General features: G+C 38.7%; 1 protein-coding gene across 1 annotated transcript in view; it reads right to left on the bottom strand.

Moving 5' to 3' along the window:
* MICAL3 (microtubule associated monooxygenase, calponin and LIM domain containing 3) overlaps nucleotides 1-18074 on the bottom strand; it is a 165867-nt gene that overhangs the window by 106551 nt on the left and 41242 nt on the right. Inside the window, exon 2 of the mRNA XM_067306880.1 lies at nucleotides 5529-5904. Coding sequence (XP_067162981.1) covers nucleotides 5529-5792 — 264 coding nt within the window. The 5' untranslated portion in view covers nucleotides 5793-5904. The remainder of the gene's footprint in view (nucleotides 1-5528; nucleotides 5905-18074) is intronic.

The raw sequence follows: 18074 nt of genomic DNA, 5'->3' as shown, positions 1-18074 counted from the left end.
CTAGAGAATGTAAAATACTTGCATATCTACGGCTAGTATTTTTTTTTGAGAAACAAAAGATACCGCAAGATGATTTATTTTAAGATTAAAAAAACAAGACAGTCTATTGACACTTCTTACTCACAGAACCTGAGGTCCACATAGCTGGCATGTGTATGTGTATCCACGCAAATACAGTGAACAGTCCATTTTGTCATATCATTTTTGTACTTTGATTTCTACTGAGTATAAACCAGTCCCACACAACAAAGACCTTGCTACAGTGGTGACTGCTGCTGCCATGTGAGTATTTTTCAGATATTTACATAGCTTAGAGCTGGACCACAAAGCTATTTGAGAAATTCAGCAGTATGCTAAAAATTAATCGGAACCTAAGCTTCCAGTCAAACAGCCTATCCTGAAATAAAAGATTTTTGTTCTTTCATAGTCCCCATATGTCCATTTTTACTGCTCACCACATTTTAGCTAGTTATTCATGGGGGCATGTATTCTGCAAACTATATGAAACCACAAATAAAAAGCCAGAATGATAAAGTTGGAAATAAAACAGTTCAGGTTACAGTAATGAAGAGGTAACAACTGACATGCAAATACAAAGTAAGATAAAATGTCACATAAACATGAGGGCAGAGATCCAAGTGTAGAGGAAGGGGAAGTGAAGGATAACAACACTGTTTATTCAGTAGTTCTGGGAACCTGAAGGCACACAGAAAAAGGGCAAGCCCAACAACGGAGCTATTTGCAATTCAGTTCCTAAAGAGACTTGTACATTGAATAAACGTCCAACCTGCAACTTGTTGAAAGTAGTAACAGATCAGGATCTAATATGTTCTTCCAATTCATTATTGTTTTCTTTGCAGATAAGCATAACTCTGAAGTACCATTTATTCTTTCTTTTTTTAACCTTGTAACAGAATTAGCTGTATGTATCATGTTTAACTGCAACTTTCAAAGAGACCAGATTCAATAAGCAACAAGTCCACATTGATAAGGGAGACTCATTCTTTGAATACTTTCCCCATGTAAAGTAGTTACAACGGAGTGCACAAGAACAAATGAATTATATTAAAACCAGACTTTTCAAATGCAGGTCCACAGAATCTAATTGTAAATTGATTACCAGTAATTTTGTCACGGAAACGTAAAAACTTATCTTTTTATAACATTTTTTTCCACATATGAGGATGTGATTAACAACGTCTAGGCTATGTTTAGGACTCTAGACATTCTGGATGTAAAATACATGATACCCACTGAAGTAATTCATGGCCAAGCTTGCCTTTTTTCACCACCACAAAATTATTAGATTATGTTGTTGTAAAACACAGCAAGTATTAAGCACAATTAAAAGAGGAAAAAAGGATTCTGTCCCCTTTTCCCTTCTAATGCTTTTCCAGTTTCAGGAAATAAAGACAGTGACTGTTGTTCCTTGTTCTGTCTTCCCATGATGACTCAAAACAACTACTGCAACCCTGTCCACTAGAGCAACCTCACCACTCAGAAACACTTACTGCTGAAAACTTTTCAGATAGGCTATATTAAGTTTTCAGTATCAATATGGTAATGGTAAAGTAACATTAAATGCAAACTGAAATGCTGCATTGTCTCTATAGCCAATGAAGAAGGGTAAGTTCTCAAATGGAGAATTATCTCCCTGTTTCCCTTCGAGGTGCCTAGGCTGAATGTATACAGGGGACAGTGTAAACAATTTTTGTAACTGTTTACATCTGAACAAACCATCACATGCAATTCTTGCTTTCATGACCTATAACCCCGATTAGCTGTACTCTGGTTAACCTGGGCACTGGCTATGTGATACACTAACCGCAGAACTCTGCTCTTGGCACATAATCCCTGCACAGTTTTTGAGCTGGCATGCAAGAGCTGAACTCCAGAGGATGACATCTTCTCTCTGCTGTCACAGGAAAAATTATTATTATTTGTTAGCCTCTGTTCTATATCTCTTCGAGTATATTGAAATTTCCTGAAAATTGATATATGTTCAACCATATAGAAGCTGAGCTTACTACAGAAATGAGAGCTATCTGCTATGGTAACATGGGTAAAATCTTAATCTTAATTTTAAATTCTACTATCTTCAGATCCCCACTTAAGTTTCTGTTTTATTTTTAATTAGTGATTTGCAAATGCCATTAAAAATTAGGAATATAAAACAAGGTGAAATAACAAAAATCAAATCAGATATGACTCAGTGCTCAAAAGATCTCTACTTTGAATAGTTATGATTATTTCTCAGCAATTATATATAAGTACTTAGTAGGAGATGCTATTAGGATATGAAACAAGTAATTACCAGAAATATGCAAGAAAATTTTTTAAAAGAACACATACAGATATCATTTCTTTACATAAAAAAATTCAACAAAGTTTACATTTAAAAGCATACAAAAATGATTTATAACCACAGGTATATTCATTACCATGTACTAACAAAAAGTAAATATTTAACTAAATTTCACTTCCTTTCATCTATATAATTTCACTACTCAAAATTACTCGAATCCCAAATCCATTTTTCTATGAGTTTTGGCATTTTTCCACCTTAAATTTGTTCATCATCCACTCTTACCACTTGTGCCTCTATATAGTATCTCTCCAACAGCATCTTAGAAACGCTGGCAAATTACTCTACGGCTGGCCTCCACTCTCCTCCTCCTTTCCTTCACTCTGTCTCTTTTTTTCCCTTGTCACACACACAGGAGAGCGTTACGGCGTAAGCCCCCTGCTCCATCCAGACACCCATTCAGCCCGCTCATACCATGCCCACCCGCTCTGGTCCTCTTGCTCCACAGCACTGCCAGTCAGTTCTAAGGTCTCTCTCATCACTAAATGAGGGCGACTCACGATCGAATGAAGCGCTCTGTTTATCTCATCGCTATTTCATCTCCAAGTCACCAAGTGCCACTTCTGCAATCACTCTCTTGATCCCATTTCTCCTGTCCCATCCTACTCTCCAGCTTGGCTTTGATCCAGGAAATACACTAAACTTTTGGAGTACATAAAATCTCTAGCAAACTCTTCCTAGTCAAACATCATTCCCAGTATTCTTTCCTCTACTGCTTCTACCTACTTTTCAACTAAAGTTGAAAAGACAGTTTTAAGACAGTTGACTACACTGTAGCTCTTCCAAGTGTGTCCTTTCTGATTTCTTTTATTAAGACTTAGTATGTCTCCAGTTATTCTTTCAGTGCACCATCTGAAGGACTTCCTTAGTTTCCCCCACTTCTCTCACCTCCGACTGTCCACAGGGGTTCCTTGGGGCTTTGTCTTTGTCTCCTCCTCCTCTCTTCCTCTACAATTCACTTTTGCGTAATCTCATTCACAGAGAACTAGTTCAATCAACTTGTCAGTGCTGAAGGTTCACAGAACTTTCTCCAATTCAGACTTGACTTCTTTTTGTCCAAGCTAAAATCTCCACTTTTCTGACATCTCCTCATGGTTGTCTAGTTGTCACTTCAAGCCCAACATGATAAAATGGAGCTCTAGCTTCCTTCTAAGCACACCTCACCAGCTCCCTTCTAGATCATGTCAACATCAGTTTTCTGAATGTCATTCATAACTGGATGTCAACCTCCACTGAGATATCTTTTTTTGTAAGATCTCATAATCAAGCAATGTCTAAGTCATGCAGTTATTCTTCCGTTAAATTTCTTGTTCATAGTGCATCTCTATTACTGAAGCAACCTCTTCTCCTGTGTTAACAAATGCAGTATTGCCCACTAAGATATATTCAGAACACAGACACAAAATTACTCTTTTGGTCTATTACTTCATGTAAGTCCAAATATATTTACACTCTTCCACAGGTTCTTCATTCTCTTTCTCATAATAACATAAGCCACTTCATTCCACAGTCTTTCATACAGTTTCACTTCTATCCATCATGTTTTATCTGAAAGAGAGCAACTCCTGACTCCAATTAATACAGGGTACATTCGTTTTCAGAAAAATAATTTCATATTTTTCCCCATGATGTCTATAGTAACCTTAGAAGTTTTACTCTTAAATATAAACAAAAATGACTATACTAATCTTCCTACAAGCCCTTCCTTTGTCATGCTGCCTGTAAAAAATAAATCTTAACACTGCTTGGACTTCTGGGGTGTTGAAGCTACTGTCCACCACAACAGCCAACACTGCCTACTTGTTTCATTGTTTTCCAAGCTAATCTACACTTACCTTCTACATTATGTATCAGTTGTAAACTTTTTGAGGAAAGGATTATTTTTCACAAGAGCTGGGACAACCGGCCCTTGGTCATTAGAACTTTTTCACAGTGTTATTGTAATACTTATAAATGCCACCATCCATATGAAAATGGCAATTGGAAAGTGAACTAGAATAAACAATGAAGAAACTAATGTAACTTTCTAATATCCAGTTGGGAATTTAACTCCAGTCCATAGATCTGAGATGACTGACAATATCCTAAACAGAATATATCTTCCCCTCAGTTCTCTGCCAGAGGAATTAATCAAGATATTTCCTTCCCCAGAAAGGCGAATATACAACAGAAAGAAAAGCGTCCATTGTCCTCAATAAAGGAGGAAATAATCCTGTTCTAATTTCATCATATTCCTATCTCCCTTTTTTAAAAAAGGCAAAGTGTATGATTACTTGCTAAAATAATTTATTACACGCACATTTTCATGAATGATACAAAGAATCACCTTTCAGTAATAACAAAATAAATAATTAAGCTCATACTGTACTGTCAACAAGGATGCAGCACATAAATACCAGCTCTCAACAATTAGGTTAAATTATTTTTTTCAGGTGAAGGCAGCAATTCCTTACTATAAATATCACACATACCAATCTTTTAAAATGAATCGATAAAAGTTTCCACAGCATTTTTGCTTTTTCCTTTTCTTTCTTTAAACATGAAATGTAAGTGATTACTTTCTAAGTGTTAAATATAATATTCTGGCAAATTTGCAGGGAAGTTTTACTTTTCTTGAGAGAGTCACGAAAATTTTCAAACTGAAAGGGATGTATTTTGAAAATTTCCAATAAAATATTTTGTATCTAGACTCCAACAGAAGATTTCATTTCCCAGATATTATGCATTTAAAAAAAAACAACATAAAATATGCTTACCGAGATTAAAGGTTTACAAATGAAGATTTCCTACCTCAACTTCACCTATAGTATTGATGCCACAAAAACATAAAACAGAGATACTTGCAAACTGATTCTCCTGAAGAAACTATAGCTATCCTGGTCATTCTCAAGGATTTCAATTTAGTTTCCCCTATTGAGGCGGATAATCAAATTTGGTAGAAAGCTAATGGAATTGTTGATTGAGAGGTAAATGCTAACAAATTATGACCATATTATAAATAGTATAAGTAAGAACTTTCCTAAATCTTCCCTGGACTTACAGTGATACCATGCAAAAATCTCCCTACATCCAACCTTTTTCTTATGTATTTCAGAGACAAACTGGGTAAAAGAGTTGTCTTGACTCCCATGAATAAATCTCTACGGAGGATCACTTTCCTTACCTTTGTGTTGGTGCACGCTTTCCCCTTCTTGTAGTCTTTATGGCTGCCCCTCTTATCCAATTTGGCCCACAAGGCTTTGGCCTTCCAGTAATTTAGTTTGGACTTGAGTTTGTGATAGAAAGAACGATAGTCCTTGGGTTTTAGTTCTAGGTAATCACAGAGCTCTTGGAAAGCCTTGAGAGTCCCCTTGCAGGTTGAAGCCTGGACAAATCTGTCAAAGAGAACATGAGCCTGGTTCACCTTCTCATTCTTACTTTCTTCCATGCTTCACACTTAGCAGCTACCCCGGGGGGCAGCTGTTCTCTTCCAGTCTGCCAGACTTCCTGATGTTGCACTGCTGAGCCACTTTCACCTCTGGCTTACAAGCATTATTAACCTATAAAATAAAAAGGACAAAATACAATTGAGCTTGATCTTTGTTTTTCTTTCCAAAATTATGGCTGTGCCTACTGAACTGAAAGTGCAAACTCTCAGTAACTAGTAAAGCATCGGTCCTAAATGAGCCAACTAAACAATACACCAAAGATTCCTGTCCAGCTGCACTGAACTATGGCATTTCAAAGCTAATTGAGCCTCACTTCAAACAGTGAAGCACCTCATCTCTATAAAATAGCAAAATACTTTATCTGACCCGTTCTCTAGAAAGTTTTTTCAAAATTTTTGTTTCACATGAAGAGCAGAGAAGTTTCAAGTAAACTGGCTGGTGTTACATGATGTTTGGAAGCAGGAGGAAGTTTTAAAACAAAAGGTATACATACTATTATTAATATAACAGTCACTGTGACGACAAGACTGTTGTGTTAACACCACAGCAGTGGTAACGTGTCAGTCTTAAAAATACTACTACTACAAAGTACTTTAGGAGCTAGTATTCCACCAGTAAAACAAGTCTGGGTTCATTCAAAAGTGACATGTATCTTTGCCCATGATAAGTAGAGAAGAGGAAAGAGGATGGCATATCACAGGTTGATATTTCTGTTTGAGAGTCCTTGCAAAGACTACTTTTGCACAGCGACTTAATAAAAGCAATGATGGCTACTGCACTCCTGGAAAGAAGTTAGATCTGCTAATAGCAATCAAATGCTTAAGAAAAGATATCAAGACTGAAAAAATGTCTGAGAGATATGTGTTGCACCAAGCAGTATAAACTTTTGTCTCACCTAGTTTCTATGTGCATATTCCCATCCTAATAAGTGGCATAACAGTGAAATCTGGCTGATGTACTATTCTCATGGAATTCTCATACTATTTCCTCTAGTTCCATGGTTTTCAACTTCTTTTGATTTGTAGGACCCCTCCAGCTCCCAAATTTTTATCTTCAGATTGGAGGGCAGCATATATTCAAAGCATGCTTTTAGATTTAAACAGATGTTGAAACTACAGGACTGAAAACACTTCTGAGGTGCTTTTTGTGTTTGTTTTTTTTGCAAGGGCATTAAGGTAAAAAAGGAAATATGCGGAGTCGGATAAAACCTTTTAGATTCCCACCAGCTCTTTTCCGGCTTCCAGCAGACAGGAAGCCAAGTCAAACATTACAGCTCATGTCTCTTCCCCTCCAGTATGTCAGCACGGCAGCAGTTTGTTTGGGCACTCCTGCATTCCACTCTAACATGATATTTATTAGTTATATTTTAAAGTGGCAAAGGAGACCTTGATACCCCTACATACAGTCCCAAACTGTTTATTATTAAAAATAAAAATAAAAAATTCTCCTATGAAAGCCAGAGTATAACAATGGGCTATACTGGAGAAGGTAATTCTGACTTTAATAGGACAACTGACTTAGAGGACTCAACACAAATTAAGCAGTATTTATGACTGGCTGACAGTGATATCGTCCATATCATCACTGCTCACTAAGCAGTGTAGAACTAACTACTTCCCTTATTTTTATTATTAATTTCACTGTTGTGAAGCTGGAAACGTGCTCCAGGCTTGCACCTCTGAGTAACCACTAAACATCTCCAGAGGTCTAAGGCACTGTGCTTTTAGCCTGTGACCTCTCTTCCATTCTCAAGAGCAATGTTATACAGAACTCCCACAAATCACTTCTGTTGAAGGGTGCATCTGTGTAACAGAGATGCAATAAAATATGTAAAGTCTAACTCCCCATGCCCTAGTAATCAGCACAATACTGCAAGTTGAATACTATTTTGTGTTGTTTCCCGTCACTCACAGTCTACCACCCAAACACTCACTTTACACCAGCACTTCAGATGACTGACAAAACATTTCCTAAGAGTAAGTAATAAAAGCTACATGACCTAAATTCAGTGGGGTGGCAATTTAAGTCTGTTAGTCCACAGTCCATTACTAATTTATCCAGATGCAAGGACAACACAGGATTCATTTCTTATTCTTGCTTCTCTTCTACTCTTTCATCAGACAAAAGGACAAAGCAGCATGTTTCTGCACTGCTAAGACAGCACCTGAAGGTAAAATGCAATCTACTTTCCCTCTAGGAATTTAATGCTTTGCATTCAAGATTTGTCAAGCCAGGTGACAAACTCGCAAAAGCAGGTCATTTTACACAGCTCAACCAGAGTGGCATATTAATTTTGAAGTTCTGCTGCATCCCATTTCGCAAAAGGCTATTAAGTCAGTTATGCCCACAGGTCAAATACAGCTGCTGCTTCTGTACAGAAGCTTCAATCACTGCAATTAGTCACTCCCCAAAACTCTGCATTCCTGATGTAAACACCCAAAGCCCTTGGAACCAGAGAGCAACACGTCAGAAATCATGGAAATTATAGGAGGCAAAGCAAGGGCAGGTAAGAATATTTGCCAGGTTTCCAGGGTATTTGTATGCATTGTTGGCTACTCTGCAAGTCTGCAGTATCCTGCATGTTTTGTCTCGAGGCAGCTGATTGCTGACTCAGAAGCTCTGCACATTCCTTGGCAAAAGTGTTGGGAGAGAAAGACAAAGCCTGTGAAAAAAAGCATGCAAGAACAGTGTTCATGTTGCTATTTACAACAATAGCAAGAGGTTGTCACTGACTCATGACTACAAGCACACTCAGGATCTCCAGCTCACGCTCAGGATCTCCAGGACAAAAGAAATCAAGGAAAAACAGAGAAAGAGACAATGAATAATTCCAGGTGGCATTTCCTTCCCCTTCGCACAGTCACCAAAGATGTCTTGCTTTCAGGCCTTGTGTGAATATTTTACCAACCGTGAATATGAGAAAGTAAGTTCAATGCCTGGAAAACTCATCCCTGCTGCTGCCCAGTGCAAGAGATTGGAAGAGGTTTTGCAAAAGATGCATATAATGAATTTAATTGTGCAAATTCAAATTCCTGCAGAACGCCTTGCGAAGATAGGCCTCCCACATTCCAGGCAAATACATCCCCATTACTACATTATAGGATTCAACTCCCCTACATTTTCCACCCTGATTTTGTTAAAAGAGTCTCATTTAACTTGTGACTTGAGCCTGGAAAAATAAAATATTTTAGTTCGGGAATACAGTTTGCCAGCATTTTTCTCCATTTTTGTTCTGGCTGAAGCTATTGACTTAATTCCATCCAAATTCAAAAATTGTTTCATCTAGCTCAAAACAGCACTTCGAGTGAATAAAACATTTGCCAAAATAACTGTCCAGCTCCATTTAGAATGCTGAGTTTCTCTGATCACAGTATAAACACTTTTTATATTTTGGCTATTTCACAGCTAGACAAACACCTCAGATCCACCCTTGTCAAGACAGACAAATTTATTAGAATTTAGAGATCAACAAACTTGCAGTACTACATGGAATCTAAAAAGCGAGTTTTCCATCCATTGTAAAACTAGTGAATGCTCCAGTAACCCCAGTTCCCATTGATTTCATCCTTTCCATAGTATTTCCAATTCCCTGGCAACGTCCCCTATGCTCTCACTTCCCTCATTTGGGTCCCTAATTTCTGCCTAAGAAAAACTCAGTAACATGCTCTGGAAAACTTAGTCTACTGTAATAGCTAGACAGCCAGTGCATACTGGCAACTTGGCTAGCAAAAGCCTAAGAACAGATTATTGTTAAGCCTATGCTGGAGACAGCGGGGACACCTATTTTCGTCTCTCTTCTCTAGCCAGTCAACAGTTTTCTTGACACTTGTAGGAAATCAATTATCTTCAAGACTTTAATTCACTGTCAAATCTGGATGAAATTGTTCAAAAGTTATTAAGGGTGAAACGGAAAAGCAGATGGACAAGCAGCTCAATCCCATAAGCCTTCCTTCTTTAGGAAACCACACTAAAAAAAGGCTTTATTCCAACAAATGAAAAAGCTCTGTTTTCATTTCCAGGATCTGATTTATTTTACTTTTAGCTAAAACTAAAGAAATGGCCCTTGGTACAACATGTTCATCACATCCTAAGTCATCACACATACCAAAAGTACAGGTTTAGGGCAGCTATAAGGCTGTAGAACACATGGCAAAAGGAGGACAGTTTCTACAAGAAAAGCTAAAAACAAAATCTGCTATTATTTTAGTCTTATACTATGCAGACAAGCAATAGGAAAGCAGAAGGACCAAGGGTGTGGTTGCCATTGTTTGCAGCTTCCCTTTTACACCAGATGGAAAAAAGGAATATCAGCATTGTACACAGTATGTTTTAACACGGTATTCAGATCTGCTCTGGTTCATAAAACTGAGCACTCAAGCAAATACACTGGCAAATAGATGTCTGTGTTTTAATACACTCATCAAACCTGACGTGCAGGGCAGAAATGGGGAGGGTAAATCCTTTTGGTCTCCATCTATCTCCTTTCTAATCCCCAAGCTGCGACAGAAGTAGGAGAGAGAGAGACCAAATATGAACCAAGTTGCAAATACAGAACCCATTCTTCCTAAAGAGAAGATCAAAGCATATATACAAACAGCTCACGCACAACTCTCACTTCAAGAAAACTCAGTCCAGTTAGGATTTTAAAAGAAATGCAGATTATATCCAAGAATATAGAAACACATGAACATAGAGGCAACTACAGGTAGTAGTCTGGTTCTCAAAATTATACTAAGGTACTGAATAGAAATGTTTACATTGTTCATTACTAACCATTTCTTAAGTGACAGAAAATGAGTACTGAAAACATCAGACCTACATGTTAAAACTTATCTACATGAATTCAACTAACATATTATTTTGCTGTTCCGTTATACATTATCCTTTGATCACAACAGGTGTCCTTATGTTGAAAGATCACCTAGGTAAAGAAGGAGCCTCTTTCTTCATCTTGATCAAAATTAATGTCCCAAAATGTTCTACCCAGACTTTTTTCCTTCTGGTCTTTGGGAAAAAGCCGCTCAGCTTAGTCACTCTAAAATTTATATGCCTCTGGCTATTTTAGCCAGTTTCCTTCAGTCATAAAGGTTGCTTAACCAGAGATTCCCAACCAAATGAAAGAGGGGGAAAAAAAAAATAGAAACCATGGAGGAGGAAGAGGTAGCTGCCCACTTGCCCTCCCCTTATAAGATGACAAGGAAATAGTAGGCCACAGCTGTCATATTATAAAGCAAGCCTCAAGTATAACCAGCTTAAATGACTCAACCTATCTGTGACAGTCACATACTAGGGAAATCCCTCACAGCAGGAATCTTTACATGGAGCCACTCTAACTGGTACAGTGATCCCTTCTCACCTAGGACCAACTGTGTGTTTGGGAAGCCAGGAATATTTTTTTTAAGTCTTGGAACTGCCACTGTGCTTTAAAGAACTACATGGTACTCTACACGCATAGCAAACATTTTATTTCTCAAAGAAGAAAATGTGCCTTCACGCTGAGAATACATAGTACAACTTCCCACAAGAAGCAAGACTGCCAAGACAAACTTTTATTTTGGGGTGTGGCCATTAGCACAGCAAGATGAAGCCCTGTGAGCAACACTTCCTTTTACAAGCATCCCAAAACCAAAGACAGATGACAGCAAAAGTTGCATTTGTTATCTGGGTGGTGAAATCCATGCATCTCCCACAAATTCTCTTAAGATTCTTCCTGGTACAGACGTAAACTCTACCATGAGAGAACACTAAAGATAGGCAGCTACACAGCATTTTTCACCCAAAGCATTCAGAACACTTTACAAAAAAGGATAAGTATCCACAACCCTGTTTCCCAAATTTTATGGCAAGATGGTGCTCTACTAAAGCCTGCTCTTCTGGGAGAGAGGTTAATTCTCAGAGCCTCAGCTCCAGGACTCTAGAATTCATCTTTCTTTACAAGATTCATTCTTGGTGCACCCATTGCAACGCAATGGTGGATTTTGCTTCCATTTCCTCCCAGATTGTATCACCCTAAATACTGGAAGCTGCTTCCCCTGCCCAGGAACTTACCCCTATCTCCAACTTGCCACCCCTTATTCCTGAACAACTGCCACAGAACCTTTATGTAACAACATTTCACTAAGTCCAGTTTCAATGCAGGGAGCCCTCACCCTAAAAGCATTTCCCATAAACACCATATCCCACACCTCTAGGCAATCAGACAGTGGTATCTTCTGGTGAGTGGTACATATCCCACTTCTAAGCTAAGTCCACAATCACTTCACATCCTACTAGGCTGAGACACATGGAGGCTTCTCACTCCACCACTTAAAAGGGTAAGAAGGTCAAATGTCATTTCTTCATTTGAAGTGCTTTGAAGCTGTTCATGATGTTATATTTCAACAGGGAAATCCATCCTAAAGTTAGATCTTATCCAATGTTACAAGCTGGACTTCTCTAGATTTCCTCAAATGCTACCTGAGGACAGCTCCTGTATAAGAAAGACCTCTAAGAAACGACTGGAATGACACTTTCACAGAACTTTACTTCCATGACTTCAAAAGGGGGGAAAAAAACAAATCAATCTTCTTAGCATAGCAAGTCATACCAGCTTTTGACATCATACAGGATACAGATTGATTTTATCTTTTTGAGCAAACATGCTATGCCACAGCAAAAGGAGATTTTCAGAAAAGCATTACTGAACATTAAAGAAGAACAAGAACTTTGTTCTGACCCCCCCTAAAGAGTTGTAATAGAACAGAGATTGGTGGCAACAAACAGACTAGAACGACCTCTGCAGCCTGGTGATCCAAGTCTTCTGAGGTCTTCAAGTTCTGTCAGCACTCTGATCCCCCCAAGCTATTCCAGGATACAGTGAGGAAACAGACAGAGCCCAGAATTACATTTTTTAAAATATATAAGAAACTTCATAAAAGAAATGAACTATCTAATGAAACCCACATGAAAACATTTTTTTAATTTATATAAGAAAGTGAAGCGTCAGAACTTTGCATCAAAATACAGACTACAACGATCACAAAAGATAATGTAGGAAAGCTAATCGACAGGGACAAAAAGAATGACACAATCATATGATCTGCAAGTGACAAAAAGAGAAAAAAAATACTGCTCTTTAAAGAGCGCATAAAATGCTTTCATGAAATTTAGTAACTGAAAAGGTTTAGCATCTTGTATAATAGCTGCTCGCACTACAGAAAGTTTTTGACTTCTATTATGCACTTATCTCCGGCTATGTACTTCAGTTCTTTATACCACCTAATTCTACCTTATACAGGTCAGCAAAGATTACTAATTGCACGCTGTCCAGACTAGGCTGAAGTTATCAAAGCCACCTTCATTTGGGTCATCAAGAGAGACATCAGAGCATCTCAGGAGCAAACTCAAAAACTTGGTCATTCGTGTCAGTATTTATCCTAATCAAGGCAGGTGGCTGCCTGAACTTTTAACTTCAAGGTTCATTCCCCAGTGGTTTGGTAAATACCAGACTCTCACAAACCAAAAAAAAAACCCCACAGTATTTCCAGTTACAGACATTAAAAATGTACACAGAAGAGCAAGTTTTATTTGTGCTGCTTCCAACTTTCAGCTGTTAAGGGTGTGTAAAAGAGGCAGGCACTTTCTGGAAAGGAAGCAGTGGAAGAAAAGGTAGCCAGAAAACAGGATTAAAAGATTGATAATTCCATTCCCCCTCTCTCATATGCTGCAACTAGCCAAGGTGTCACAAATTGAATATATCACACAGGTCAGTACAAATAGATTATTTAAGGGATGTATCTCCTGTTTCAGGAAGATTGAATACAGAAAGCAGAAGGACTTAAAAATTCGGGATTTTTTTTTCCTAATACAGATCTTGCAAGATTATTTTGGGAGCCAAGAAACCAAAGTAAACAGACATTTGAATTTAAGAGCCATAAAAATTTCTTTAACCCACAAAACACTTCACTTAGAGGCTGTTGAATTTGGAAAAACAAAACAATCCCAAACTTTATTCTAGGAAAAGTCCAGGAAGGGCTGGGACCATGCAACAACTTGTGGGTGCAAGCCTAGCCTTTATAATTGCCAGCTAAAATATACATGCAGAGCATGGAAAATGTACCTCAGAAATTGGACCTTAAACCAGACCTCCAGGACTTTAGAACTAAATACAAATCTTCCTATAAAAATTAAGGCTTATATCAGCAGTAAACCACAAAAAAGTGAGTGCTTCCCTGCCTCCCCCTGCACATTTCCTAGTTCTTGATGGGAAAGGTCCAGCCAAGGACAGCATCTCAAGGACTCATCGGCAACTAGGTCAGGACCAGCACCTTACTCCCTACCTGCCACACACGTTCACTACTCACTTACTGTCAATACATCCAGCACTCTATATATCTCAACCATCATATGTGTCCACCTACCACTGCTCCCAACCCAATGCCCAGCCAACAAACCCAAACTCTATCAGCAGGCCAGTTCTCTCATGTTTCATTGCTGCCAGAAGAAATCCCACAGTGTGTTTACAATCACTGACTTGTGTACCCCACTCATGTAGCCCAAATCACTGTACCTACTTCTCCTCTCCCCTTAAAGCTGTGCATTAAATGGGTACTGTGTAGTCTCACTACATATCTAAGAACAAAAATGGCCATGGCAAGGAACTCAATTTAGGGTATGTGTGGCAGGCCATTTCTTGATGTTCTGCAGGCCACCACAGGCTTGTATTGTTCTTGCATGTTGGTCACTAGGTTAGACCATAATACCTTTAATTAAGCAATTTAATTCCATTTTGTAAAGGGCAGAGAACTGCACACATCAGTGAGAACACTACTGACTGAACAGAGCTTGAACAGAACACACAAAAGGATATGAAGGGAACAGGAAGAGACTGGTCTCCAGCATGCTTTGAATTTTCTTTGTCTGAATGACTAGCAGATTCAATACAGAGATACACCTCATTGTCAGGATAGGACTTATTTGTCTAGACGCTTAAGGCACAAGCATCTCAATAACAGAGAAGATATTGAACACGTTCAATGGACACAACAATACATCCCAATTCATTAGATCAAAAGAGAAAAAAAAACATACAGAAAAAAACTCATAATTTTTATGTTACAACTTAGATCCTTTTATTGAGCTCTCTTCCACAGGTGCCACAAATCTTTTCTTTTCTAAAACCTGCCACAGGCTGATTTCCTGTAGATATGTTTTCACCATCAGAAGAAAGAATCTCTATCCTACCCTTTCCTCAAAGCATTCTCTTACTGTACTTACATCCTAGAGTTCTTAATCTGACAGTATATTAAACTTAACTTAGTATTAACACTTGAAAAATCTGCTCATGTAAATCCTTCCTCTTCCAAAGATAAGAATACCCACCGTTTGCACTCTGGTACTCTCATCCTTAATAAAAATAATAATAAAAAAAGCAAAACAAAACCCAACCCTTAGCAACTAATAAATTTCACTAAGAGACCGTCAAGTAACAACTGATCAAATCTAGCAACTTAATGAAAATTCACCTCTCTTACACAATCCTGTAAGTCTGATATTACCCACCATTCTTTTTTCTCATAGGTAAAAGGAAGGCTACAGGAATCACAAGAGACAGGAAGACAGTCTAAGCAAATAACCTGTTTAAGCATTTTAGCTAAACTGTTACAAATGGTAGAGAAAAGATTAGACAGAATTGTGAAATTACAACTTCTCATGCTGTAAAACATAACAAAACTTCCCCCAGAAAAACAGCTTGCATGGATACAGAAAAGGTAATCCAGATTACCAGGCAGAGTTCAGAGTATAGCAAAAGGAAAACTTGTAACACGGAACTTTCTACTCTGGACATAAGTAAATACCATTTGCACATACTGTTACAAAGCTTAAAAATAGTAACCAGGCAGTATGTTCCCTACTTGGCTGGACATTTGACTCTCAGTAAATGCTGAAACAGTTTCAATTGGCCAGACAGTGATCCCCCTCAAGCCACTGAACACACATGAGATGCCTCACTCAGCAGAGAAGATGCCAAGCTCAGTGCCTAGAGCAAATGAAAATCTGTTAGGAAATCAGTTACAGAGGAAAGAGGTGGGGGTGGGTTTGTGATTTGCTCTCCTCTCCCTGAAGCTTTGGCAAGCACAGCTTCTGAAGTAAGATGGCAGTCATCATTTCCAGAGGCAGACATTACTAGTCTGTTCAAATACAGCTGCACTGGTGGGGACATGAAAAGACTTGGTACGAATTAGTCAGAGATTTAATCCAAACTAAGTGTAAGGATGTCATTCAGCAGAATTTGCTCCTACGAGTGAGCACACATAAAAGCTTCTCCTTGCCTTTCACCATCAAGGACCTATCTAGTCCTTTCAATTCAATCCTCCTCTGGACAAAAGCCAAAGAAAAAAACATTCTCCTACAAGGATATCTTGGGGTCTTAGGCAGATACCCTTAGCTAAACTTCCCAGCTATCTTGCACAGAAAGTGCTCTATAAGAGTGCCTGTCCACACTTTCTACTTAATGCAGGTCTGGGAGCTCCCATCAAGGGACCTACAATAACCTCGTGTGTGAGATGTCCACATATGCCTCTTTAATATCCCACCATTAATGCTCTCAGTGGTCACAGAGAACTACCATACTGTGAAACAACTTCTGTTCAGTGTGGTCCGACAGCCCATCACATGCTGCTCTGCCACTGTGCTGTTCGCAGGCTTGAATTTGTCGTATGGCGCATTCCAGGATTTCCCCTGGCAGATGATTCAGTTCTGGACCTTGGGCTCAAACTGAATAGCTTCCTTGATTCCTCATTTCATATCATCCATCTAATATTTGAGTGCTAGCCAAACCAATCTTTTTTCAAAATGTTTTTAATGCAGCAAGGAGTGAAAATGAGCAAGAGAGACTAAAGGTAACTGTTGTGATCTTCTCAGTGACAAACAGGCTGCTGCTAGTTCATCTGCAGGCAGGTAATAACTTCAGAATTGGACTGAGAAAGTCTCTTTAAGTAGAAAAATACTGAAATTAAGTGATGCTTTCTTTAGCTTCATCCAGTTGCCGTTTTCAAACTCAACCAACTAGCATGGTTTAGCAGAACAGCACAGCTCTGTAAACTTGGGATGACCAGCAGCAGCAGCAAAACTTCAGCATGCCAGGAGACGCTTGCCTGGAACGCTACACAGTGCTCCTGTGCAGCAGACCACCATGTAAACGGGAAGCTCCTCTCCCAAGAGGACAACCTGCAACCTTCAACATCCAGACACCACTCATCCTCCACAGTTGCTCACTGGTATTAGCCAATTTAATATTCATATATTTACCATTAGTTTACACTAATAGGAGCATATGCTGCCATTAAGAATGCTTGTTTTTCCCCAATCTGATGACTGAGTAATACAAAGAATTAGTTTCTGATTATACCGGAAGCCACCAATGGAAGCCATATGCCTATTCTCTTCCCTTCCCTACCCTTCCAAATGCACGGGCCTCAGAAATTATCATAAGAAATACTGTTTTCTCCATAGAAGGGAGAGATCTAGCTAACTGTAATGAAAGATTGCCTAGGAACTACATTTCACAGGGTAGACTAGAAAGTTCTTTGACACTGGGATCTTCGAATCCTGTTTAGCCTCAGTGAAAAAACAACGTTCTTTTTCTTGTCATTTTTATAATGCTGCTACTTCTCTTTCTTCTGAAAGCAATATGGCTTATTCCCCTTCTCTGGCTGATACCACTGACTGGACATGTGCCTTCTACTGTAACTACTGAACTTTATTTTGTAACTATGTGGGATAATTGTGAAACACTCATTTGGAAGACTGAAAGGCAGACACAGAAGGATCTGAGGCTGACAGAAACAGATGATTTCTGGAGCCATATCATACTGTAATAACTGAGATTAGTAATGCTTTTTGTTCTATCCCAGTTACCACCTCAAAAGTTTCTTCCCAAATCCAGTCGTTTTGAGAGTGAAGAGCTCTCTTAATTTCCAAACCAAGGTTATACCTCTGTGTTCTTGTGATGATACTGATCTACCCATTAGCTTTCCCTCCCTTCCTACAAATACTTATAGACAGCAGCCACACCCCCTCTTGATCTGCATTGTACCTAGGCTCTTCGAGTCTAAGATAAGCAAACTGCTTTCCTAGTCCTCCCAGGCAGGACTGTATGGTTGTTCAGTTTGTTTTGGTGGAGGGAAAGGACGTAATTTTATGAAAAACTAGAGATGTACACTGTATTTGTCCAGATAAGGTCTCAAAAGTGTTCTATAATGGAATGAATACCTTCTCCTGATAACTCTGGGCTTGCTTTT

This window comes from Apteryx mantelli, chromosome 1, assembly GCF_036417845.1.
Source record: "Apteryx mantelli isolate bAptMan1 chromosome 1, bAptMan1.hap1, whole genome shotgun sequence".
In the NCBI taxonomy this organism is placed as follows: Eukaryota; Metazoa; Chordata; class Aves; order Apterygiformes; family Apterygidae; genus Apteryx; species Apteryx mantelli.
Note: the sequence above shows the minus strand (reverse complement) of the source record. Positions and strands in the feature narration are given on the sequence as shown.